Source organism: Melopsittacus undulatus, chromosome 11 (assembly GCF_012275295.1).
Source record: "Melopsittacus undulatus isolate bMelUnd1 chromosome 11, bMelUnd1.mat.Z, whole genome shotgun sequence".
Taxonomy (NCBI): domain Eukaryota; kingdom Metazoa; phylum Chordata; class Aves; order Psittaciformes; family Psittaculidae; genus Melopsittacus; species Melopsittacus undulatus.
In genome coordinates, this window is record NC_047537.1 from 18,611,761 (window position 1) to 18,637,505 (window position 25,745).

At 63.3% G+C, this 25,745-nt stretch overlaps 4 protein-coding genes across 6 annotated transcripts; 1 reads left to right on the plus strand and 3 right to left on the minus strand.

Moving 5' to 3' along the window:
- Positions 1-232: 232 nt before the first annotated feature.
- On the plus strand, positions 233-2,089 carry MCRIP1 (MAPK regulated corepressor interacting protein 1). Its single transcript, XM_034067976.1, has 5 exons — positions 233-272; positions 360-405; positions 474-592; positions 663-761; positions 861-2,089. Exons 2-5 carry the CDS (start codon positions 398-400, stop codon positions 923-925), a joined length of 291 nt encoding a protein of 96 aa, XP_033923867.1. The 5' UTR covers positions 233-272; positions 360-397; the 3' UTR covers positions 926-2,089.
- Positions 2,090-6,209: 4,120 nt separating this feature from the next.
- On the minus strand, positions 6,210-9,167 carry GCGR (glucagon receptor). Its single transcript, XM_034067619.1, has 13 exons — positions 9,049-9,167; positions 8,747-8,843; positions 8,524-8,631; positions 8,291-8,412; positions 8,089-8,195; positions 7,820-7,973; positions 7,595-7,754; positions 7,455-7,515; positions 7,158-7,227; positions 6,933-7,021; positions 6,702-6,840; positions 6,566-6,607; positions 6,210-6,488 (listed from the first exon to the last, which is right to left on the minus strand). Exons 1-13 carry the CDS (start codon positions 9,097-9,099, stop codon positions 6,210-6,212), a joined length of 1,479 nt encoding a protein of 492 aa, XP_033923510.1. The 5' UTR covers positions 9,100-9,167.
- Positions 9,168-16,222: 7,055 nt separating this feature from the next.
- SLC25A10 (solute carrier family 25 member 10) lies at positions 16,223-21,933 on the minus strand. Of its 3 annotated transcripts, XM_034067528.1 has the most exons (11): positions 21,829-21,933; positions 19,572-19,691; positions 19,321-19,435; positions 19,196-19,244; positions 18,793-18,834; positions 18,555-18,598; positions 18,029-18,099; positions 17,833-17,925; positions 17,596-17,673; positions 17,458-17,514; positions 16,223-17,203 (listed from the first exon to the last, which is right to left on the minus strand). In XM_034067528.1, exons 1-11 carry the CDS (start codon positions 21,916-21,918, stop codon positions 17,102-17,104), a joined length of 861 nt encoding a protein of 286 aa, XP_033923419.1. In that variant the 5' UTR covers positions 21,919-21,933; the 3' UTR covers positions 16,223-17,101. The 3 variants fall into 3 exon arrangements, with proteins under 3 accessions (XP_033923419.1, XP_033923420.1, XP_033923421.1); XM_034067529.1 differs by lacking the exon at positions 17,833-17,925; XM_034067530.1 differs by lacking the exons at positions 17,833-17,925; positions 18,029-18,099.
- A 293-nt stretch (positions 21,934-22,226) lies between these two features.
- On the minus strand, positions 22,227-25,675 carry MRPL12 (mitochondrial ribosomal protein L12). Its single transcript, XM_034067598.1, has 4 exons — positions 25,430-25,675; positions 25,237-25,314; positions 24,959-25,093; positions 22,227-22,552 (listed from the first exon to the last, which is right to left on the minus strand). Exons 1-4 carry the CDS (start codon positions 25,661-25,663, stop codon positions 22,436-22,438), a joined length of 564 nt encoding a protein of 187 aa, XP_033923489.1. The 5' UTR covers positions 25,664-25,675; the 3' UTR covers positions 22,227-22,435.
- Between the last annotated feature and the right edge of the window lie 70 nt (positions 25,676-25,745).

A 25,745-nucleotide genomic window follows, 5' to 3' on the forward strand; every position in this document is an offset into this window, starting at 1 on the left:
CCCGGGCTGGGCCTGGGCGGGCGGGCAGGGGCTCGCTGGGAGCTGCGCCCCGGGAAACACTTTGTACTTTTCCAATAAACCAGTGCCGGAACCGCCGGGTCCGTGCGAGGGGAGGGGGGGGACCGAGTGGGGTAGGACCGGGGGGGGGCGGAACCGGGAGGGGGCGGAACCGGGGCGGGGAGGGACCGAACGGGGCGGGGCGGGACCGCGCGTGCGCGCTGCGGCGCTTCCGTGGCGGCCGGAGGGCGAGCGGAGGCGGGAGCCGGGCCCAGGTGAGGGGCGCGCGTTGCCATGGTGACGGGCGGGGGGCGGCCCGCGGCCTAGCCCCGGCCTGGCCGCCCTCTCCTTTCTCCCCGCAGCCGCCGAGCCGAGCCGCCGCCGCCGCCGCACCGCCGCCATGGCCAGGTGAGCCCCGCCCGGCCCCGGGCCCAGCCGCGGCTTGGGCCCGGCTCAGCCTCGCGCTTCGCTTTCAGCTCCCCCGTGTCCCGCGTGGTGTACAACGGGAAGCGGAGCGGCGGCCCCCGCTCCCCCGGCGCCGGCACCGAGATCTTCACGCCGGCCCACGAGGAGAACGTGCGCTTCATCTACGAGGGTGAGCGGGGCGGCGGCGGGGGCAGGGCCCGGCGGCGGCGGCGGGCGGCCTCTCACCCCTGTCCCCGCAGCCTGGCAGTGCGTGGAGCGCGACCTGCGCAGCCAGATGGGCTCCGAGCGCGGCCTGGTCGAGGAGTACGTGGAGAAGATGCCGAACCCCAGCCTGAAAGGTGAGCGGGGCCGGGGACTCCCCGCGGCTCCTGCCGGCCCCGGCCCGGCGGCGCTGCCCCGCGGCCTCTGCCGCCAAAGCCCCTCCTGTCTCCCTGCAGCGTTCAAACCTGTCGACCTGGGTGATCTGAAGAGGAGGAACACACAGGACGCGAAGAAGTCCTAAGGCGAGTCCCCGCACATCATCTGTGCTCCAAGGGCCTCAAGCAGATTTCATTTGAGATTTTGTGTTGATTTCCTCCTCTGGTCTGTGCTCCCAAAAGCCTACGGGAGAGCCAGTCAGCTCCGGGGCTGGCTCGGAAGCTACCTGAAATCAAAGGTGCTCGCTGAGGATGCCCAGAGCCTGTTGCAAAGGGTTCCAGTCCCCCACTCATAGCTTTCTCTGGCCTCAAGCTGTCCTTCTCCTCTTCATGCTGGGCTCACAGGTCTCCTGTTCTCCTTCCATCTCTGCCCCTGTGCATTGTGTGTGTGGGCTCCCTGGGCTCTGGTGTGTGGCAGGGCTCAGGGCAGAGCAGACCGGCCACGTTGTCAGCAGAGGCAGCGCTAGTTCTCTGCGCCCTTCTGTGCACTGAGGATCTACCACTGCTGGGGAAGAAGGAGGGAGCATCAGTTCCATCCTTGTGCCTCGGGACAGCAGCCCCAGTTCAACACCCCTTGTGCTGCACCAGTTGCACCCTGGTCATTCTTCCTGGCTTCCATAGAGTGTAATTTCCACTGGGGCTGCTGGTGTTTGGGGCTGGTCAGCGCTGTCAGAGCTGTTGGGCCTGTGTCCGAGGCTTGATTTACTTTGTGCTTAGATTGGGCTGGTCCCTGTGGAGCTGAAGGTGGAGAGCACTGGGGTGTCAGCCTGGCCCCTGCCCTGAACACCTGTGGGGTGCCTGGAGAGGGGTTTGGTCCCCTCACCTCAGAGCTCTGCAGCTCCAGAGCAGGCAGCAGCAGGGGTGGCCGGTTCTGACTGTTGCCACCCCTCCCAGAGCAGCGCTGTATTGTGTTACACCAACACCACTTCCAGATGTGCACCCGTGGATGAGATCCGGCCTCCACAGCTGGCAGGTGTGTCACTGGGGGGGCAGCTGTAGTCAGTGTAACTCACACCTGGGGGGCTTTCTTCAGCCCCTCACTCCAGGCAAGGCTCATCATTGGTTCTAAGGGCAGGGACTGCTGGGGCTCTGGCCAGCACCATTGGGTTTGGGGGGTGCAGGGGACCTGTGGCTGCCATTCCCTTTCCTCTCTTGAGTCACTGAGCTAGACTGTTCTTTTTTTTTTCTATTTTTTCTGTTGTCTGTCACTTGAGGCGTGTTGTAAATAAAAGCTGGTGTCCTTTTGGGTCTGCCTTGGTGTGGTGCTGCCCACTGCAGCCCTGCTGCCTTGCCTGGGCACAGGGCTGTGTGCTTTGGAGCAGTGGGATGCTGCCTGGTGCTGCCACAGCCCGGGGCAGGGCTGTGTGGCTGTGCCATTCCGGTGCACCATTCCCTCTTGATTCCCCCATCCCTCCGCTGCACTGTGGGTGCTGCAGCCATGCTGGGGCAGGGCCCTTGTTGTTCTGCTTTCTAGGCTTACAAACCATTCCTGTTAGAGGAGCCCTGTGTTTCCCATTTCAGACCTCAGCACTGACCATTAACGGCCTGATCAAGTCCTCAGGAGCAGTCACAGGGCACAGAAGCTGCTGCACACTTTTATTTATTGTTTCCAGAAGGAATCTTGCCCTTTCTCTGGGCTCCTCATTCCACCACAGGCCTGTATGACCTGGCGCTGCTGGTAGCACAGTGCCCTTGGGCACTGGCAGCCCTCCTGCGAGCCAGCATCCCAGGGGCTGTCACTGGACTAGACATCTAAATGTTGAGACTATTAATACACCCGGATCCTCTTCCCTCCCCTGCTTCGATGGCATTTAAACTATACTTAGCATTGCTAGAATTTCTCCTCAAGTGCATCTTTACACTTAGGCATGACCCTGTTTCCCTCCCATCACCAAAACATTCTCAGGGTGCACTGCCTGGTTCTGGCACAGAGGGGCAGTGCTGGAGCCACCCTGGGTTGGAACCCTGCAACCCATGGGGTGCAGAGGCAGGAGGTGACAGTTGTCACTGTCACTGCCCTTTTCCTTTGACTTCTCCTGCAGGATGGGCCTTGTGGTGTGTCTGGGAGCGTGGCAGACACATATGGCTGCCCTGGCTCGAAGCATGGCCAAAGCTGTGTGTCGTGAGGGGTGGGAAGGGGCTGGACCCTGCACCTCATGAATGCTGTGAGGGGAGCAGGATGAGGCTGCCCCATCACACGAGGAGCTGACACTGCTGGGGTGCAGCAGCTCATCCATGGGTCCTGTCCCCCATGCTCCGGTGCAGTGAGCTGCCAAAGACTGACTCCAATGCCCAGCCAGGGTCACAGCTGCTGCAGAATGGGCTCTGTGCGGTGCCCACTCCTCTTCCTCCCCTGGCCAGTCATTGCCACAGAGCCCAGCTCTGCTCCCTGCGCCTGGGGCTGCAGCTGTGTCCCCAGGGCATAACTGGGGGTCCTGCAGCCCAGCCCTGCTGGCCCCTGCCTTGTTTGTGTCTTGGCTTGGGCCCTGTGCAGCCAGAGGTGAAGTTGCTCCAACCCTAATGCAATGTACAAAACCCACCAGATCACCAGGGCATGTTTATAAAGACGAATACCACACTGGGGTGAGGAGGGCAGCGGGGGGGAGGCAGGTGGGAGGCCTGTGAGGAGCTGAGGCCGCAGGCACAGAAATGAGGCTGTTTACCTCTAAAAATCGAATCCAGTGAGGGTTTATTTTCCCTATGACTCGGATACGGTGCTTGTCATTAGATTAACTGGTGGGAGGAGGAGAGGTATGTGTTGTATCATTGCATTAGCAGTGCGAAGAGTGGCCGGCAGCAGGCAGGATCTACTTAGAACACCAATTTGCGGTGCTCAATTCTGTTGATAAAGTGGGAGTTCTCATGCGAGGCGCTGCTGCAGCCTCAGGGGTGCTGCTGCCCTGGTCACCGTGATGGCTCCAGCCCTGTTCCACACCTTTGGTTCCCAGAGGTGGGACTGCAGCAGCCTGGGCTCTGCCCCAGCACCACTGGGGAAGAAACTGTTCATGCTGAGGGTGCTGAGGCGCTGGCACAGGGAGCCCAGAGAAGCTGTGGCTGCCCCATCCCTGGCAGTGCTCAAGGCCAGGTTGGACACGGGCTTGGAGCACCCTCCTCCAGTGGAAGGGGTCCCTGCCTGTGGCAGGGATTGGAACTGGATGAGCTTTATGGTCCAACCCAAACCAGTCTGGGATTCTCTGCCTGGGTTGTGCAGGCTGGTGTGGCAGCACCTTTACTCCATCAGGCACTGGGAATGGTGGCTGCTGATGGGCAGCCAAGGGCTGTGTGTGTGTCTGTGGTGTACAGGTTGTGCTGCCTGAGATGCACTGTGGGATGCTGGATGCAGGCTGTGCTGCTGAGACCTGCACCCTGGGGTGCTGCCAGGGTGCACATGGCAGTGCCAGGCCATTGTGCTGGATGCAGGCTGTAGGGACATGCACAAAGCTCCCCACCACCAGCAGGTACAGCCCTGCTCAGGGTGCCACCAGCCCTGAGCCCCAGCCAGCCCTTGCCATATGCCTTGGCCCCCAGGAGTGGGGGTCAGGACTCAGCCACTCTGACACAGGCCTCTTAGGGTGCTGGATGCAGCCAGCCGGGGGGCAGGACACAACAAGGGGCTGTGGGGCAGTGCCATAGACATTGCCACAGAGATACCACAAGGGCTGGTGCTAGCTTAGTCTCTCTGTCATGGTGTGCAGAGAGGGGCCCTGGGCAGGGTCTGGGGGTGCTGCTGGCTCTGTGGGGCCATTGCAGAGGTGAAAATGGGGTGTTTCCATGGCAATGCTGGAGCAACAGCCCCGTGCTGCAGTGCCCATATTTACCTTCCCAGAAACAGCTCCCTGCTTCAGCAATTTGCCTCAATTAGGCCCGTTACCACGTCAGAAGGCCGCAGTGACGCAGCGGCCGTGGGGCCAGCAGCTCTGTGGGGGCTGCCGGCTCCAACCCCGCGGCTCTGCACGGGGTCTGTCCTGTCCCCCTCCATGACCCCATCCCTATCCCTGCATCCTGCCCAGACAGACTCTGGTCCCTCATTCCCCTCCCCTTTGCCCACTCAGCCCCACAGCATGGATCCATCACGGGTGACCTCCCCACGGCACCGCTGCGCTGACCCATCCACTGCCACAGGCACCGCGGCACAGACCCCTCTGCCCCACGTCCCCACTGCTGGTGCTGCGCTGGCCCCAAAGCTGAGTCCTGCTCGGCTGCGGCAGACAGAAAATTGTCGAGTAAACAGAGGAAAAGTACTGGGTGTCGGGAGCCAGGCACAGAGCAGCGGGGCCGGAGCTGCGGCTGTGCCCTCCCTCCAGCCGGGGACCCAGGGCCCCAGGCAGCCAGCATGGACCCCACCAGCCCTGGTGCAGGGTATTGCGGTGCGAGGACAGGGTAGATGTGGCCGGACCAGCCGGGGCTCAGCTCCAGCCCCCTATGTGTGGGGTGCACCCCAGGAGCCATCATATGCTGAGGGCCCGGTGCTGGGGGACGGGCAGTGCCCCGGGCAGCAGGGTCACATCAGGATGCTGTGCATCCCACCAGCGCCCCTTGGGGCAGGGTGCCCCTGGCCAGAGGTCCGTCTGCCTAATCCCTGCACACCAGGCAATTGTGGTGCCCAAAGCCTCGGCATCCGGGTTTAGCGCTCATGTGCACAGCACAAGCCTCTTACGGTGCCGGTGCCCCACGTTCCCTCCGTGCCACCGGCACAGAGGGACACGGCTCTGCACCCCACGGCGCTGCTCACGGTGCCGGCACTGGTGCTGGCTGCTGCCCGGTGTATCTGGGCCGGCTCCCAGGAGAGCGGGGTGCCGGCAGGCAGAGCCAAATGATTTAATTAAGGGCTGCTGGCAGCGGGAGCTCAGACCCGATTAGCAGCCAGAGCAGCGCGCAGCGGGAGCTGGAGGCCCGGACAGCAGCACCGCAGCGGCTGCTGCCTCCTGGCTGCAGCTTGCATAGGGCTATGGGGTTGTGGGGCAGGCAGTGGGGCTGTGGGACTGTCTTCTGGTGCAGCCCATCCATGCTTGGGTGGCCCAGCTCCCCATCCATGGCTGTATGCATCACCCCATGGTGCCCATGGTATCCCCCGTCCCCACAGCCTGGACAGAGAGAACGCAGGCAGAGCTGGCCCTGCAGCCCGGCACGGGCACACACCTATTTACAGTTACAACACATAAATTACAGCACCGCATGAAGGGTCTCAAGGGCGCACACAGGCAGCACCACAGGATGAACACCAGCCCCACACACGGATCCCCCCACCCCCCCCATCCCTCCCCACACGGTCTGGGTCCTGTTCTCAGTGTCTCTCTGCAGCCAGCCCCGCCAGGACAGCCTGGTCTCGGCAGGGCAGGGTCCCGCAGGGAGCACGGGGCCGGGCCCGGCTCAGAAGTGGCTCTCGGCCGTGGTCTCGGGGAACTCGTAGCAGTGGTGCCGCTCGCCCAGGGCCAGGTGCTCGGCGGCGGCTCCGCGGCCGCTCCCGTCCGGGCGCTCCGCGCTGCGGCCCAGCCCGTTGGCGCAGCCGCTCACCAGCTGGTGCTTCTCGCCGCAGCCGCCGGCGCCGTTGCGGGCGCTGGGCGCGTGGCTGTACGTGTGCTTGTACTCCTCGGCCAGGTCCTTCCCCAGCTTCCAGCGCTGCCACCTCTTCAGCAGCTCTGCCTGCACCTGCGGGCAGCGCCGTCACCGTGGCCTCGGGTCCCCGGCTGCCCCCCCCGACTGCCCCCCCCCCCCCGTCCGCTCACCTCCTTGTTGACGAAGCAGTAGAGAATGGCCACCAGCATCCCCTGGAAGAGCAGCGTGAGGGGCACGGCCGGGACCCAACCCCAGCCCTGAGCTGGCCATTCCCAGGATGGGGATTCCCAGCGGCTTGGGACTCACCTGGAAGGAGCTCAGGAAGAGGTCGAAGAAGAGCTTGACGTAGCGCAGGGTGCCCTGTGCGTGCTCGTCTGTCACGAAGGCAAAGACCACTTCGTGGATGCCCAGCAGCGGGATCAGCGTCAGCGTGGACTTGGCCAGTCTGTGCAGAGGGGGGTCACGGGGCAGTGCACACACAGATATGTGCACATCAGCATGTGCACCATGGGCCTGTGGGGCTGGGACCTCACTCACCTGAACTTGTAGTCAGTGTAGCGCATCTGGTGTGCGCGGAGCTTGGAGACCAGGATCTGAATGATGCGGATGAAGATGAAGAAGTTGATCTGCAGAAGAGCGGAGTGAACCATGAGGGGCAGGGGCAGGGAAAGGCAGGGCAGCTCCATCCCCTGCCCAGGGCATCCCCTCTCACAGACACTGAGCGTGGGGCTGTGATGGCCAGAGCCACAGGCTCGGACTCACCAGGATGGCAAGGAACACGGGAAAGCGAAGGATCCACCAGAAGCCCATGTTGTTATTGGTGGTCCAGCACCTGCACAGGGGAGGGACAAGGACGGGGACCAGCCAGCTGCTAGAGCCTGGTGCAGCATCAGCAGCCTCAGCTGAGCAAGCACCATGGCCAAGCACTCTACTTGCATGGGGTAATGATGTGGGGCTTCTCCACGATCACCAAACCATCCCCACCATCCCTCCGTGTGTCCTACGTGTGCCTGATCATACCCCCCACACCCACAAGCTGCTGCAGCGGCTGGTACTCACTGGATGTTTTCGTAGAGGAACTTCACAATGACCCAGGGGATGAGGAAGAGCACGGGTGCTCCTAGAGGGGAGGCAGCAGGGGCAGATGAGGCACAGCAAGGGATGGGAATGGCGCTGGGGCACCAGCCACCTGCACTCACCCCAGCCGATGCAAAGGTAGAGGGTGAAGTAGCTCCGCTCAGAGAAGACGGCCACCACCAGGAGGTTGTGCAGGTAGATGCCTTCCACCAGCAGCCAGCAGTAGTTAGCCACGATGCCGTACTGCATGAAGACTGTGGCTGCACGGCAGCCCGCAGCTGCCTGTGGCAGGGGTCAGTGGTGTGCTGCTGCCTGAACGAACCCCCAGCCCCCAGCCCCACACTCACCTCGTCACTCAGCCAGATGTGCACGTTGTAGTCGTCAATCTTATCGCTGTAGTGGGTCTTGAGCAGGGCATCAATGACCAGCACGGAGACACCCTTCAGGATGAAGGAGGCGAAGAGGTTCATGTGGATGTAGTTCCTCATGCAGTGCAGTTTGCTGCAGAAGTGGGGAGCTGCGGTCAGTGCTCACACCCAGCCCCTGGTACAGCCCCAGCCTACCCTCATCTCCTGCCCCAGCCCCCAGCATGGGTGGCCATGACCATGCCCCCTACCTGAAGCCCAGCAGCAGGGCCAGGGCGAGCAGCAGCGCACACAGGGACACCGAGTACCCCACTGTGTACATCACCTTGAAGCTGCCGTAGGTCTTGGCAAACTTCTCCTGGTGCAGGCAGGAGCGGGTGAGGTTGGGGAAGGGTCAGGGGGTGAGCAGGGGACAAGGGTGGGCTCCCTGCACCTCTGCCCCCTTCTGCCCACCTGCGCCGCCAGGTCCTCAGCATCCTGCTTGCACTGTGTGGCATCGCGCAGGGACTGTCCCCTGGGGCCCGTCACCCACTGACCATCTGCCCCACAGGTCTTGAAGACGTATCCGTGCTTCACTGCACAGAGCGGAGGGGACAATGGGGTGTGCTGGGCCCCCTGTGACTGCCCAGACCTGCGTGTGCACACACACAACACATGTGCACACACGTGCACCCTCCAGCCGTTACCTTTCTGGTGCCAGGGCAGGAACCAGGGGCAGGGGACGCTGGCAGTACTGTTGGGCAGCGTGTCAGGCCAGCAGGAGAACTTGTCGAAGGTGCGGTTACAGACCAGCTCTGTGGGGGATGGATGTGGAGGTCCCTTGGCCTCACCTGTGCAGGGTCCGGTCACCGGCCCCACGCTGGCTCCTGTCCCAGGTGCCCATCCCACCGGGACCCCCGCAGCTCTCACCGGTGGGCGCGGGCAGGCGGCTCATGTTGCGGTGGCATTCCTCACGATATGCCTTCCAGCTCTCCAGCAGGAAATCTGTGATCTGGGCGCAGGGGCCCTGGGGGCAGCGGAGAGCTCTTTTCACCCTTGTCACCCACACCCATGCAGGAGATAGCCATGGGTGAGCACGGGCTATCACACTGTGCCATGCTGTGCCATGTGGCTGGCAGGGCTGGCAGGAGAGGGCAGCGAGCGCTGCAGTGCTGCAGTGAGGGGCAGCTTGGGCACAGGCAGCACACTGGTGTAGGTTATCCCGTCCTTACCTGGCAGCAGAGCAGCAGCAGCAGGAGGCTGAGGACACGTGGCTGGAACATCCCTCCGCATGAGGAGCAGCTCTGGTCCTACCGGCCCTCAGCACCTCCTCTGCCCTGGTGACGAGGTCCCTGGCGTGTGGGTGACCCTGCACGAGATGCTGGGTCACAGGGAGCTGCTATGGTCATGACCCCACTATCCTGCCCCATCCTTGCCCCCCTGGCTGTAGCATTCAGCTGATTGGTGTGTGTTCTCCAGTGAGGCTGCAGAGCTGCTCTGTACCTGCCATCTCCTCCACAGGACAGCATCAGAACTGTGGCCATGACACCCCTCTGCCCACCAAGCCAAGTTCCCCAGCTCCTGTGTGGCCAGAGCTCCAGACATCAGCCCTGCACAGGGCACACCTTGGCATCTCCCCAGTGGCTGCCTACAGAGCCCCTGTGCACAGACACAGATGGGGCCACCCCACACCCTGGCCCTGAGAGCCCAGGACCTCTCTTCATGTTTGAGCATCTTCCCAGAGCAGGTGCCCCACTGCTTCCCCTCCCTCTCACCTCCCCACTGCTGCCTCTGCCCCAGCAGCACCAGCTCCAGACCTGCTTCCAGCAGTGGAGGTGGCCAAGCCCCCAGACACCCACACAGGGTGACCCTGGCCCTGAAGGTGCCGTTGGTGGGATGGAGATAGGCCAGGAGCCGATGGCCACCAGCCCCAGGGCATTAACCAGTAACCTGCAGGGATCCCGGCTCTGCTCTGCTCTTGGGACCAGCTTGTCCCTGCCGTGCCACTGCACTTCCATTGCCCCCAGCTCAGGCAAGTGACGAGGTGCCTCGTCCGACACCCAGCACCACGTGCACAAAGCCCAGCTCACGCGGCCCTGTAATTCCCTCCATCCCCCTAAGCCGGTTATGGGGCTCCTGAGGGGGATTTCAGCTCTTCCAAGAAGGGGCTGTTCTGACGGCAGCCCCATGGTGCTGTGGGGTGAGGGGCTGCAGTGCTGGTGCCACTGCAGACACTACAGCATCACGGTGGGGGCAGTGGCTGCGCTCCCAGGGCTCCCTGCTCTGCCTGAGCCTATTTTTATCCCTGGGAAAGTCGCGTCTCGTCCGTGCAGACCCACTATCCGTGTCGCAAGTGCAGCTGCTCAAGGAGCTCATTAATCAGCGTGCGGGGCTCGGGAGCAGCTCCTGCCGGCGCCACCGTATTTAGACAGTCCCGGGGCAGAAGGAACCGTCTCCAGGGACAGTCCTCCTGGGTGGGCTCTGGGAACAGGGACCTTTGGTGGGTGCCCACTGGCCACCAGCCCCACACCACCATATCTGTCCTCACCCCCCTCGCCAGCCCCAGCCCAGCTTCTCTGTCCTCATCTCTTTGTCAGCGCCATGTCACATCCCTGTCCTTGTGCCCCCATCAGCCCCATGCCACATCCCCAATTGCTCCATCCCACCACTACCCATGGCCCAGCTCCATGAGAACTTCTTGGTGCCCGGCCCCTGCCGAGCATCCCTGCCCTGGGAGGAAACCCTCCTCCCGGCACCGCAGCCAGCCCCACTCGCTGCCAGCCCCACTCCGGCCCGGGGGGGGGCAGCTCTGGGCCAGAGGTGTCTCTATTTTTAGCCCCTGCACTGGGATTTAGCGGAGGGGAGGCCTCTGCCCCGGAGTGTCCCGGCCCTGGGGTGCAGCTGTGGCCAAGCTGGGCAGACTGCACTGGGTGAGGGGTCCTGGCTCCCCCTCGAGCCCTGCCCAGGCTCTTTGCCCCATCTCCCGCGGTGCGGCGCAGCCACGCTCTGTGTGTCCCCACGGGGCGAGGGGTCCAGGAGCTCAGCCCCCCCATGGGCTGCTCCGAGAGCCCCGGGATGTTTCTATCAGACACGTTTAGAGCAGCCATGGAGCAGCTGACCCTGGCTTGGTGGAGATGGACAGTGCAGGGAGGGAGCAGAGGACCCGTGTGGCTGGTACAGGGGTCTGGGCTGCTTGGACCTGCCCGATGTCGGTACTAAGAGCAGCGCTCACTGCAGGCTGGATGTGCCATGGCCACCAGTGCTGGGAGCCCCTCAGCCAGGCAGCACCATAGGAGGGACCCTGCTCCACCTCCCTTCACTGAGCCCATCTGGCTCCCAGTGCCATGGTTCCCAGCCCTTCACCCCTGGCCAGGACCAGGCTTTGGGGTCACCTGGCTGTGCTGACCATGGGCACTGTTGGAGGTTCCCAGCACACAGTGGGTGCACTGGGCTGCAATGGGCACAGGGGACTTTTGGCCCATGCTGACACTGGCCAATATGGCGTGTTCCTGTGTCGCAGTTCTGTGGCTGCTGACCCCACAGAGGCCACATACAGCTAACACTGCCTATGACAGGAGGGGGGGGAAGAGGAACCAGCCCCAGGATGGTAGCACCCACATGGGGAAAGGTCAGTGCCAGTGCTGGGGGGGCTGGAGGTGGCAGACTTTGGCTCCATCATCCACCCCTGTGGTGGGGAGAGTGGAACCATCATCACCAGCGTCTGCATTCATGTGCTGAGCCCCTCCTGAGTGCCAACTCCTGCAGCACTGGGGGCAAAACAGAAACCCTCAAAGCTCCTCAACCAGCTTCCCTGTGCCCCCAGACCTGCAGCTCATGGTCCCAGGGTGTGTTGGCTGGTGGGGCTGGGGTGTGCAGCCTGGGGAGGGAATGGGGAGAACCAGAATGCTGCACTGCCAGGCTGCTGCCACTGCTGTGGCACTGCAGCAACCAAGAGGGGATGGATGGTGCTGCCCTGCAGCAGCTCTGTGCCCCTGCAGGTTCCCATTGCCAGCTGAGCACCAAGCAGCCCTGCCTGGGGTCAAACTCCCTCTTCCTCACATCCCAGCCAGCTTCCCGCAGGGATTTTGCTGCTCAGCTCTGGCTGTCACCACACGTGTGAGGGAACGAGCTCCACATCTGGGAGTGCTGGAGCCGATTGCCACATAGATCAGTGGCTTGGTGCAGCCTCCACGGGGACACTCATGGGCATCTGCAACGTGACCTGGGAGCTCCCTGGGACAGCCATGGCCCCGCACAAGCACCAAGGGGCTGGTACAGCCTGGCACAGACTGAGCCGTCCATGGCCCTCCCCACAGCACAGCCCCATGCCCAGCTGCTGGCTTGGTGGGTGAGGGGGGAGGCTGCACTCTCCGGACACAGGGATTAGCCCCCAGCGTGCTAATGCGGTGCTTTCCATGGCTGGCTTGGCTGGGAGCTCGGAGCTCCACGCCAGCACGGCAGGGGCTTCAGCATTTGGCAGATGAGGAATGGTGTAAGGCCAGGGCTGATGCAATGCCAGCACAAGCCTGGCCCTGCAGATGCTGCTCCACTTTCTGCCCAGGACCATGGCAAAGCAGGACAAGCCGTGGGGGAGACAGTGGCAGTGGGGAGTCTCGGGGGGTCTGTCCCTGTTCCTGTCTCTGCCCTGAGCTCGGGAATGCCACCCCCTCCCCACCTGCAACCCACAGTGACTCCAGTCCTCGCCGGGGAAGCAAGTACCATGGACTCTGGCAGCGGAGGCAGAGCTGAACTGCCCATAGCAGCCCTCACGACAGCAACTGGTTTGCACAGAGCTACAGGACTGTGGGAGCACTGAGCAGCAGCACACAGAGAGAGGCACCCACGATGATGGATTCTGAGTCACTTTGGACCAAGCAAACCTAAACCAACCCTGACAGCTTTTTCGTCAACAGCAACACAAGATGCAAACAGGACAAAAGCTCTTTGCATCACCTCCAAGACTGCCCTGCCACCAAAAGAGCATCTTCCATAGCTGCCTGATACCAGTCACCAGCACCACACTGCCCAGTACCGTGTGTGCTCTGCCAGCACAGCTGGGCAGCCAGACAGTGCTTGAATAACCCCCTTGCCTAGCAGGCTCTGGCGAGGGGATGCTGAGCACCTCAGCATTGTGTGAGGGGCTCACAGTGAGCCCTTGAGCCCCATTTTTCAGGGAGATGAAAGCTTGCACTTCTCTGTGAGCCACACATGGGATGCTGAGCATCCTGGTCATGGCTCAGTGAAATTTCGTGTTCATCACATCACTTGAAAGCCCATGAAACACAGGAGGATGGCACGAGAAACACAGTGTGACACACGTGGTTGGCATGTCACAAGGGAAGCAAAGGGCTGGGAAAAATCTGGGAAAAGGTCAGTACAGAGCTGTTTGTACACATGCCTGTGCTGGGAGCTCAGCACCCGTTCGTGTCACGAATGGACACCGTGGTCATCAGGGAGCTGAGGACGAGCTCCCAGTGCCTCACTGAAGAGTGAACTCAAAGCCTGCCCTGTCCATGTGGGCACTGCACACAGCAGCCATCCTAGAAGGGTCTCGCAGAGCCCCTGCCTGTCCCGAATCACCCACTGCACCAGGGCATAGCCAGAAACCAGCCACCAGCAGCCCGGAGACCAGAGGTGCTGCAGGCTGGCGGAGCCCAGATGTAGTCCCCAGACTCACTGGGCTGGGACACACAGACAGGGACAGGGCAGTGGCCACGGGGGACAAGGACAAGACAGGATGCAAAGGAGGAGCACAGAGGCACGGAGCAGAGCGGCTGCCCCGTCTCCCCTGCCTCCGGCTGCCACTGCCCGGCACAGCACAGGGCATGGAACAGCGCTGGGTGCGTGGTCTCAGCCCTGTGCTGCTGATCAGTGCTTGCAGCCACATTTTTTCATTAACTATTTTGAATGCACATTTTGCCTCTTCTCCTTTCAGCCTTTTCTCTTTTTCCCTCTCCAGGCAACAGAGCACAAAAAATCCTGCACCGCGGCTGGTGGAGCGGAGCAGGATTGGTGGGAAGGACCCGAGCTGGCAGCTGGGGCGGCACTAACGCGCTGAGGAGGGGTCCTGTGGGCCCTGAATTTTCCTGCTGATGCACAGATGAAGCTGAGGAAATCCCAGGGGCAGCCACTGGATTTGCCATGGGTCAGGACACCCACAGCAGGGCTGGGCTGCCTGCGAGGGAGCAGCACGTCGGGAAGCGCAGCGCCGGGCATGGGGGCATCTCAGCGGCTGCTTTGGAGATGCGCTTGCGGTCAGGAGGACGGCAAGGTCACATACCCAACATGTCCTGATTAAACAAAGCCATTTACCAACGCCGTGTTGACATAGCAGAGCTTGGGACAGAGTCACAAAGGGCACTCGCGATGGCCCCTGCAGCACCCGGGAGGCTGGGGCGCTGGGAGGGTGGAAAAGTGTCCCCTGCTTGCGCCCCTCGGCTGGGGAGTGCAAACACCGCAGTGCCCACGGCGGGAGACCCGGCGGCACCACCCGGTGATGCTCCCGTTGAGGTTCACGGCAGCGCCCGGGGTGCCGGTGCCGGAGAGCCGGCGGCAGAGCCGCTTCCCGTGTGCCAGCGGCAGCGGCGCGGGCTGGGAGCAGGAGCAGTTCCGCCGGGAGCCCCTGGCCCAGGACACCCTTCCCGAGGTGTTCAGACCCGCCGGGACCGGCGCCCAGCACCGGGGCGGCTCCGGGAGCTGCTGCTCCGGACTCCTGCGGCTCGACCCCGGGGATGCGCAGCCGCCACCCGACCCCTCACTCCCCCGCCGGGACCGGCGGCATCCCGCTGGACGGGGAGCCCCGAGACCACGGGGACGGGCGCTCCTCTCCCTCCTCACCCGCGCTCCTCGTACCTGTCAGGGCTGGGCTCGCAGCAGCTCCCCGGTGCATCTCTGTGCTGGGGGGGACTGGGACCGGAACCGGAGCGCTCGTCCGCTCCGGCGAAAAGTTTTGCCGGAGCCGCGGCGGCGGCGGCTGTGGCGGCCCAGGGGGGAGGGACCGGCGCCGGGGGAGGGACCGCGAGCGAGGAGCCGCGTCCCGCTGCCCCGCTCCTCCCGTCCTCACGGGTGGGGCGCAGCCCGATGCCCCCCGCCCCGCCCGGCCCCGCATCACCGGCGGCCGCACTGCAGAGCAGCCGGGGGCGTAGGCGTTTGTCGTCCCCATTCCCCCCCTCCCCGGCTCCTCCGCCCCTCTCCTGGGAACCGGCTCTGCTCGGCGGGGGCAGCGGGACGGCTCCGGCCCCCGGCGGAGAGGGACAGGAGTGTCCCGGGCTCCGGTGCAGCCCCCGCGGGCTCCCCCGGGAAGGTGTCTCCGGCCCCGCTGAGGCGGCCCCGCTCGGGGCCCGGGCAAAGCTCACCTGGGCGGCAGGAGCCGCTCTGACCCCCGCTCTGGCCGGCTGCCGCTGGCGGGGCCGGTCTGTGCTCACCATCCCGCTGCAGCAGCTGGTGACCGGGCACACACCGGGGCTTGTGGATCCACTGCTGCTGCCCCAAAGACAGCCCCAGCACCATGCGGGCATGAGGAGCCCTGTGGGATCCCCAGGTAGCGGGGCCAGGGCATGGGGCGCTACCGGGGGCTTGTAGAGGACAGGATGGGGCCAGGGGGATCTGGATAGGAACAGCAAGTTCAGGTGCTTCTGGCAAGGGCCTGGTGCCAGGCCGGAGGCCTCTCCGATGTCAGTAAATAGTGCTCCTACAAGTGCCAGGCTCTGGCATGTGTCTGGCCATCGGCCAGTGAGGCTGCGGTGAGACTGCTGTAAGGGACATGGGAAGAGGAAAGGTGGGTGCTGTGGCCCAGGGCTGGAGCAGATGGTGGCACCACGGCTGCTGCTGGCTGGCACCAGTCTGTGCCGCTGAAGGGCAGTGGGGTTGGGACGGGCCCCACAGCCCCACCACTCTCCTGCTCCAGCAGAGCCTGGGTGTGGGTGCAGAGCAGCACCCACCAGTGGGGCTGGCGGGTTAGAGCCAGGGGTTGGGCTTGCCCCACACTCACCTCACCATGGCTCTTACCCGGGGCCAGGCACAGGAACAAAGTGGTGATACCAGCCAGCATCATTAGGCTTCGTTAAGGTGATGAGCTTTCAGTGCTCTGCCTGCCCAGGCTGGCTCTGTTCCACCTGCTGCAACCCAATTAGTGACACATCCAGGAGGCAGCTCCCGCAGTGAAGCAGAGGCTGGCGGGTGCCCTTGGCATGGCTGAGGCTGGGCACAACTTGGCACAGGGCTGGCCCAGGGCACTCAGCCCACAGCTCCCCACTGCATGGGGCTGGGGCAGGTAACAGGGCATAGATCCCCGCAAGCATGAAGTGAGCCCTGCTCTGCTCCCTGCACTTGGCTCCCAAACTGACCCCTGCAGCAGGAGGGGGCACAGCATTCCCCAGCCCCTGAGGCAGGACACCAGGCCCTGAGCTTGTTTCACCTTTTATTACATATGAAAGTCACAGCTATTCCAGTTCTTTGATCCATTGGGACCATCTCACACAGGGGTACACATGGCCAGAGGCTGCAGCCCCCATGCAGGGTGATGCAGAGTGAGGGGGGCACAGGACAGCCCGGATCCTCCAGCCTGGGCCAGGGCTGGTGCAGGACATGTGGCAGGTCCTGGAGCACCCCCTGCCAGGCCTGGGGCCATGCCCTGGGTGAGGAGGGGCCAGGAGAGAGGGACTCCCACTGGCAGTGGAGCAGAGGGACAGGGGCTGGGCAGTTCCCCCCTCCCCAGGGTCCGATCTCCCATCATTGGTATGAGGCACAATCCCTGAAGAACACAGCAGCCACCGGCGCTGGTGAGTTTTGGCCAAGCAGGAGCAGCAGGGGTGTGTGGGGACAGAGGCTGTGCTGGGGCCAGGGGAGCAGCACAGGAACCACAGGCACTCTGGGACGATGGGGCTGTGCTAAATCTGCACCTCCCCGTGCTGCTTGCCAGCACCACCTGTGCCCTGACACAGGCCTTGCTGAAGGATGGGCTCCAGCCCCCAACCCCACAGGCAGGAGTGATGGGGCTGAGGGGGGCATGGACAGGACTTGTGGGCAGTGGGAAGACACAAAAAACACCAGACAAACAGTGCAGAGGGGAAAAGGGGCGCAGGATAGCCCAGAGGTAACAGAAATACTGAGAACAGGGGTGAGAGGAAGGGGAACGCTGGGACTGGCCAGGCACAGCGCTGGCAAGGCACAGGAGCAGGGGTGAGGGCCAGGGGACTGGCACTGGCTCAGGTAGTGGAGAGGTCCTGGGGTCTCAGTGGTGACCCCGCGCTCACCCTGGGGTGAGGCAGGGCCTGTTCCTCCTTCTCAGGTGCTCACTTTGATCCCAAAGTATTTGCGTAGCTGTTCCAGGAAGACAAAGGTGAGGATGGTGTGAGGAATGAGCCGGACGGCAGCGGGAATGAAGCCCTGGAAGAGGACAGGGAGAAGGGGGAGAGTCAGCTTGTGTCTGGACCTGGGTCTCACCATCATGGCCAAGGTGCCCTGCAGCACCCTGCGTGGTGCAAGGCTGCGGGCACAGGGCAGCGTGAGCCCCAGGGAGCTGGCACCTTGGTGACAGGCAGGGACTGTCACAGCAGTAAGGGAGGCACCGCAGCCATCGCTGTGCACTCAGATCTGTGCCCCACTCCACCAGCCCATCCCATGCGACCCCAGGTAGGTACCTTGTAGAAGGCGAGGGGTCCAAGCTTGGCAGTTTCCATGGCACAGTGGGTAACACCCTGGAACAAGAGGGACAGACATGAGGAGGTGGCAGGAGGCAGGGGCCAGTGTGCAGAGAGGACAGGATGGGCTGTACTCACCCGGTACTCGCCCTGGGAGTTCATGAGGCGGGTCTTGAGCACATCCAGGGGCTGGCACAGGAATGTGGCACATCCGCCCTGGGGAGAGTGAGCGGGTCAGCAGCTCATGGTGCCAGCAAAGGCCAGGGCACCAGAGAGACACATAGCTTTGTGCCTGGCCCTGCTCAGCAGCTCCGGCAGCCCTGCCTGCCAGCAAACCCCATCCCAGTCCTGCCTCCCCTCATCAACCCTGCTCACAGCGATGAAACTGGCCAGGAAGTGAGTGAAGATGTTGTCTGACAGCAGCCCAGTGGAGAGAACCAGCTGCTTGGCCTGGTCATAACAGGAGAGCTGTGGAGACACAGCCCATTACTGGCACATCCACCCTCCTCACCACACCAGGGACAGCCCCTGTCCCTACCTGGGCACTGACTGCCCTGCAGAGCTGTCCTACCTGCCCAACAGTGACCAGGGCCCCTCGGCTGGATGCCATTGTGGCTCCAGAGAAGAGTTTCTTCAGGCCCTCTGCAGACAGACAGATTGGGATCAGCACAGTCCTGGGACGTCACCCACGCTCCCTTCCCTGCCCAGCCCGTGTCCCAGACTCCTCACACAACAGTGCTTGAAGCACTACAGCAAATACGCTGCAGAAAGCAGAAGCTTTGGGCACTGCCTCCTTCCTGCTGCCCTTCATTCCCCTTCCCACCCGCTCCACCCCCTCGTGCTTTTCCCAGCAGCTCTCCCGTTCACACCGGAGCACGGGCGGGTGTCCCGGCCCTGCCTGGCCCAGCCCCAGCCAGATGCTGCAGTGATGCTCTCCGGCCACCTTCCATCCCCTCTGCCTGCCCCAGCTGAGCGAGCACACGCGGCAGCTCCAGACACAGCTCCCGGCCCCATTCATCTAACCGGCAACCGCGTATTCCCGGTGCCTGCGAGGACAGCCCGGGCAGGCTCACCCTACCCGGCTGGCACGGCCTCACCTTCCCGGAGGACGCGGTACATGCCGTCCAGGGCATGGGAATAGCTGGAAGGAGCGAGAGGGGAAGGTGTCAGGGTCCGAGGCTTCTCGCAGGCCGCGCAGGCGGCTGCAGCTCCGGGGCTGTGCTCCCGCAGCCCCAGCCCCGCCGGCCCCCGTAAAGGAACGGCCCCAGCCGCCGGTCCGGTGCTGCCCCCCCGCGGCCACAGGGACCCCCGCTCTCCACCCGAGCCCTCACTCACTTGCGCCGCTGAGAGGGCGGCTGCTTCATGTCGTTCTGCATCCTGGAAGGCAACGCAGGGCGGGGTGAGGCGGGGCCGGGGACCCGCTGTGCACCCCCAGCCTCAGGGACCCGCCTGGGCAGCGGGCAGAGGCCCAGCAGACGCTTGTGTCGCTCGACTGCAGCGGGACAGGAAAGGTGTCTGCAGCCCCACACCGCCCGGAGGCCGCACAAGGGGCTGGGGCTGTCACACCGACCACAACAGCTCCAGTCCTGGCACAGAGCCTCCCATCGGCACCAACCTCCAACCGCAGCACGGCTGGTCGGGAGCCAGGCCAGGAGCAGGGGAGCACCCACCACCCCGACTGCTGTTACACACCAGCCACGAGCTGCCCCCAGCAGCACCAGGACGTGGCAGCACCGACCTGACGTTCACCAGGTCTGCCGGTGTCCCCACGAGCCCGCCGGTGAAACCTGCGGCAAAGAGCTGGGGTCAGGGGCTCCTGCGGCCTGAGGCAGCAAAGGGTGAGGGTTCCTCTGCCCCACTCACCTCCCACTGCACCCAGCAGCACTTTCTGGTAGAAGGGGGGAGGCCCCTGGCTGCCCCGGCCTAAGTGCTCTCGCGCTGTCTCGTAGATGCCGAAGCGAGTCAAGGAATATGTCATCTGGAGGAGAGGAGGAAGAGCTGCTGTGTCCTGCTGGGCAGCCTGTCAGCCCCAGCCCTGCTGCCAGACAGCGAGGGCAGTGCTGCGGCAGGAGCTCCATGGGGGACCAGACACACTGAGGCATGGTGGCACTCACCTGCCGGCACAAGGAGGCGCTGAGCCCGTTGTACAGGGCCAGGAAGCCGTCGTTGCGGATCACATGCATGGCCATCCCCATCATCCGCATCTTCACCTCCTGCTGCGTCTGTAGGTGGACCTGAGGCAGAGCCAGCAGTGTCAGTGCACAGAGTGGTGCTGGGTGCAGGGAGTGCAGGGACAGCTGCTCTGAGTCTTGCCAGGGTAACTTGTGAGCACTGGAGCAACAGCTCCAGGCTCCCTGCACCTCAGCAGCACTTGGAACCTGTCCCGAGCAGCCTCAGAGGGAGGAGGCTGGCGGGAGGAGGGGAAGTGGTGGAGCACCTGACCCAGCCCTTCCCAGGCACTGCCCTGCCCCATGCCTCAGGATGAGGTGCCAGCATCTGCTCCCCCGAGGAAGGTGCTGGGCCAGAAACACACGAATGAGCAACCGGCATGAATTTGCTCTGAGGAACCACACTGGGGCCATGAATTCATGACCTCCCACTGCCTGCACCCTTGCCACACGTAGCGGCCATGGCCTCCATAAGTCATTTTCCCTCCTTCCCAGCCACAGGAATCACAGAGGCAGGAGCACAGCCCCACTCACGTGCTCCATGCCATGATCAGGCACAGCCTGGGAATGAGGGTGCTCTGCTCCCAGCCTCGGCAGTGGGGCACGGGGCTGGCCAGGACAGAGCAGCATGTCCTGAGCACCCCAACACCACAAACATCACGTGTGGGTCAAGGGGCCAGCAGATAAAATAAAGACGAGCAAAGGGCCGCTGGCAGGGAACCAGGCCTGGCTCCCGTTACAGAAGCGCCGGATCGGCCGGAGCGTGGGACACGCCACAGGACGCTGGGAACAGCCTCTGTCTGTGCGAGGCCGCAGTGGGGCTGCGGGGCAGGGACCTGCCCCCGGGCCCGGCAGGCGGAGTCCGGACACAGGGGCCGGAGCTCGGCTGTGCCGGGGCGGGTGCGGGCAGCCCGGGCAGAGGCACGGGGCAGGCAGGTAGGGAGGGCACCGCCGCACCAGGAAGAACGCTGCTGCCTCCCTTCCCAGGGCCGCGGGCGGGCAGGGGAGGAGCCGGGCAGCGCTGCGGTCACTGCCGGGACAGGCAGCCCCGGGGGCGGCCGGTGGCTGCCCACAGCTGGTTCCAGTGATCCGGCGGTGCCACGGGCTGGCTCCCACCAGGTTAAGGTCCAAAGGTGCGGTGAAGCACCCTTCACCCCCTACCCTGCAGGCCCTGGGCCCCTCGTGGTTCCCCAGGCCTGCACCAGCCCCAGAGCAGATGAACTCTGGGCCAAAGGCAGGTCCGTGATCAATATCCAGGTATAGACCTGCTGGCAAACCCAGCCCAGGGTGCTCTGCTGCAGAGCACACAGCGGCTGCCTTGTGGGGACACAGCCCAAAAGTCACACCCGTCACTGGCTCAGAGGCAGACCTGGAGGCATGTGCCAGACAAATTCCCTTTCTTGGCACCTCACCAGGGCATCCTCCAAGCCCCCGTGGGCTGCCAGCCAGGGCCAGCCATGCACAGCAACAGGCCGAGCGCCGGGGAAGTGGCATCCCCCTGCCAGTGCCGGTTCCTCTCCTGGGCCGGTGCCTGCCACATCCTCTCCTCTCTCCAGGCACAGGGTGCAGGGGTGCCTGTCCCAGGCTGTGCCCTCCCGCTCCCCCTGCGGCCCGGGACGGCTTGGCACAAGGCTCGGGTCAGCGCTGGCACTCACCCCACCATGGGTGCTGGCAGTGCAGGGCTGCGCGCGGCTCGCTTTGTGCGGGAGCAGGGATGCCAGCCCGGCCAGGACGCCTCGGTGACACCTTGGCCTGAGGACACGGAGTCCAGTGGGCCCCCGTCCAGCGCTGTGAGCCCCGGAGGCGCTGCCGTACCCGGGCAGGGCTGCCCAGGGCGTCCTCCACGGCCTCTCACCCCCCCCCGGGCCGGCACCCCGAGCTCCCCGGAGCCCCCACCCCACACACCGCGTCCCCACAGATGCTCCTGGGCAAGGCCCGCGTCCCCTCAGCCCTGTCCCTGTCTCCTGCGTCCCTGTCGGTCCCCCGAGCTCAGGGCCGCGTCTCAGAGCGCTCGGTGCCCTCACCGCTACGAACCAGTCCCTCAGAACCGGCTTCCTGCAGCCGTTCACCGGTCCTCCGCAGCCGTTCACCAGTCCTCCGCCGCCGTTAAGCGACCCCCCCGAGCCATTAAACATCCCCTTGCGGCCGCTCCCCATTGCCTCCGATCCCGTCCCGGCCCCCGGAGCCGTCTCCATCCCCTCACCTTGAGCAGGTCCAACGGGTGCGTGCAGCAGGCGGCGCCGCACGACGCGAGGCCGCCGAAGTACCAGCGCGATACTCGCCGCTCCGCCATCGGCGCCTCGCAGTGGGGAACACACGCCCCCAGCCGAGGCCACGCCCCCCCAGCAGCATGGCCACGCCCCTCGAGTAATCCACGCCCCCTTCGGGGGCAACGGCACAGCCCCCACCTGCAGCACCGGGGGTGGAGAACCGGGGCGATAATGACTGGGAGGGGGAACAGAGGGGGCCCAGAAGTGGGGCTGCCATAACAAGCCCGGGGTTGTGGCGGGATCCCCCCTGCGCCGCATCTGCCACAGTCCCGGGCTCCAGAGCCACGGTTCCCACTCGCCACCCGGTTAACGGGAAGAGATGAACCATTTCTGAGGGTTTTTCGGCTATTTATGAAGTAGAGTTCATTGCAGTGCTGGGACCAGATGGCAGCCCCACCAAACCGTACAGCATTCTTGCACAGGGCCCCTTCCAGAGAGCATTCCCACTGCACTCAGAAGCACCCAGACCATGGTGCAGGGGATGGTGGCAGTGGGGCTGGCTGCCATTGTGCCAGTCCCTCCGTGGTGAGACATGGATGTCTACTCCAGAACCACAGTCCCTCCTGCTGCCTCCAGTGCTGCTTTGATCTTCTCCGCTTCCTCCTTGGAGACATTGGCTTTGATGTCCTGTGGAAGGGACTCCACCAGCTTCTTTGCCTGCGGGCGGGAAAGAAGTGTGAGATTGGAGATTGGCTTTCACTAACTGGATTAACAGATTTAGAGCCATGAGACTGACCTCAGCATAAACCCAAGGTCTGAAGCCCAAGACTTTCACTTGAGCTACAGCACATCAAACCAGGGGCTGTTTAAATCCAACTGCAAGTGATGGCGCATCCTCTTCAGCTCTGGAAGACCTTTATCAGTGAGTAACTGCTCTTCAATTCCTCCCACCACATGCACGGTGCCGCTGACATGCAGCCCCAGTGCCTGGGCCGCACCACAGGGCAGCTCCTGGCCTTTCCAAGTGTGACTGTTTTGGTTCACATGTTTCTGCCAGCAGGGAGGAGGCTGCAGGGTTCAGCTGTGCAAGAACACACTGTACGGGGTAAAAGAACTCCAGTATCAACAACACAATCTTGCTATTTGTAGGACTTTTTACCCAAACCACTGCTACTCTGCAGTTCCTCAGTGGTTAAGACAGGCTGAAAAGCTGCTGAGCTCATTTAAAGGGAGTTCTTGCAGGGCTGCTGTGAAGAAAGGACAGGAACCCAGAGGATAAACCCTGGCTCAGTTAGATGCTCTTCCTCTCACCACAAGCAGCATAACAAAGGCCCCTCAGGTCCTTAAAACAGAGCTCGGGAGGTTCCTGTGGCACAGGGCTGCTGCCAGCTCTCTGCCATGTGGCTCTGCAGGTACTGTACTGAGCACCAAGAGCCTGACTAGTGCCAACAGAAAGGGTTTGTGGTTTTGATTCCAGCTGGGGGCAGTGATGATGAACCCACAGTGGCAGAAAAAGCCTGGTTTTGCCAGGGATGAGGAGGGGTTGTGGCACAGGCAGAGCGTGGCAGAGCAGGATCGGGACAGGAGCCCATTCTGGCTGGCTGGGATGAGGACAGGGAACAGTCAAGGTTATCTCCAGTTGAAACCCTTCTTGCCAATGCTTAACCACTGCTCTAAAGCAGCCCTGGTCAGAGCAGCTGTTCGTGGTGCCCTGCAGCAGGTCCCAAGCTGGTCTTGCACAGGAATGGCTGTTCCAGCCCCAGCCAGAGTACAAGGAGACAGGAGGTGAGTGTGATTCTGTGGAGCTGGCTCAGAACACATTTCCTGAGGTGCAGACTACAGCCCAGCTTGTGCTGATGACACCCCCGTCTCATTGAGCTGTTCCTGGGGGACTGACCTGAGTTCCATCAGTGCCCAACACCAGAGGTTCTCCCAGCAATTCTGGCTTCCAAGTCATGGACAGCCCTACAGGCAGGAGGGATCCCTGCGAGGCTTGTTAGAACATCCCAACCAGATGGAAGCAAAACTGACAGTACAACTGCACCAGCCACGCTCTGAACACAATCTCACAAACAGAACCAGCAGCAAAAGCAATGGTTTTGTGTCTGGGTGTGCTTGAATCAAAGCACCAGCTTGGATAGGTCACACCTGGTAAAGTTTGCCTGCATCTACCAACCTCGGACCTGCACTGGACCTGAAACTGGCTTGTTTGGCAGGTTCCATTCACTAAGACAAGTTGTTCAGCTTGAGTTCTCCAGAGAGCTGCTAATTACCCACTGGTTCTGTCTATTACTGGGTTTGGTGTTTTAACATTCACATGAGACCCATCAGCTGGACCAGCCAAGCTGACAGTCACTCAACCCAGCAGCCAGTGACACAGCTCTGCCACTGAGCTCCTCTGTTACTGAACTGTTTGCTTTGGGACTGATCAACACAAACAGGTCAGAAGATTTTCTAGAAATCCTCTAAACCCCTAAGAGCAGGATTTCCTCCCTGCAGCCGTGTGAATAGAAAGGGCTACTGCTAACCCCAAGGCACAAAAGCATCACCTGTAGAGGACTGAAGCACGTCAAACACTTCCCCAGTAACGGTTCTATCCCATTCTTTGTTCTATGTTGTGGCTCAAGGGCATGAGCTCAGGCCCTCACAGGACCCTGAAAAGCCCATCTCCTCCAAGGAAAAAGGAGGAGGCACCATATATGACAAGAGCAGCTCTGGAAAGGGCCAGAAATGTGGGTTACAAGATGTGTGAACTGGAGAAACTTGTTTAAATTCAGAAATACGATGGCCTTGACCAAGGAGGGAGGGATCCAGCAAACCCAGTGAGCTGGGACCCCAGCTGCTCCCAGCTCTGCATGAAAGCTCACAGCAGCTCTTGGATTTGAGGCTGGCACAGAAGAATTTGAGGTGTTTGCTCTGAGCCTCCTTCTTCATCCCCTTGCTCCTGCCAGGGGCTCTGCTGTTGGCCACGCAGCAGAGGTGGGAGGGAAGACCCTTCCCTAAATATGCCAGATGCATGGATGCAACCGACTCCTGCCCCAACATCATCTGCTCCCCTGCACTGGGAACTGTTCTCCCAGGCCTCCAGCCTCCAGCCCCAGGGCACTGCAGCCCCCTCCTCACCTGCACAAGGTTCACTCCTGGCACAAAGTTCTTCACCTCCTTGATCAGTTTCACCTTGTCGGTCGCCTTCAAGTCCGTCAGCCGCACGGTGAAATGTGTCTTCTCCTTCTTCATCGGCACCTCCTCCTCCTCCTGCTGGAGCCACCGGGGAGTGGTGAGCAACGGGTGTAAGCTCAGGCCTGGGGTCCGGGCCCGGCTCGGTGCCCCCAGCCCACAGTCCCCTCCGCATGGGGACCCGCGGAGCCCAACTCCCGTCCCCTCTCCGGATAGCCCAGTACCTGAGGAGCCGCCTGGGAGGGCAGGAGGGTGGCAGCCGCCGCGGGCATCACCCCCACGTCCGGGATCTTCAGCGTCTCCTGCGGGAAGAGCGGCGGTGAGGCGCAAGCGGGCCGAGCTGAGCCGGGCCGAGCCGAGCCAGGCCGGGCCGGACTGAGCCGAGCCAGGCCGGGCCGCGCCGTCCTCGCCACCCACCTTGAGCAGCGCGTTGAGGTCGGCGACCTCGAGCAGCGTGAGCCCCGCGATGTCCCGCACGAGCTGCTGCACCTTGGGCGAGTACCGCTTGGCAGCCGTGTCCAGCGGCGCCTCAGCCAACGCCTCCGAGCGCCGCGCGCGGCCCGTGCCCAGCGCCCGCGGCCCCGGGCAGCGCCAGGCGGGCGGCAGGCGGCGGGGCAGGCGCGGCGGCAGCGCGCGGGCGGCGGGCAGCATGGCGGCCGCAGAGGACACGGCGGCGCTCTGCCCCGCGCTCGATGGTTCCGGCGGCCCCCGCGCCGCCACTCGATGGTGAGGC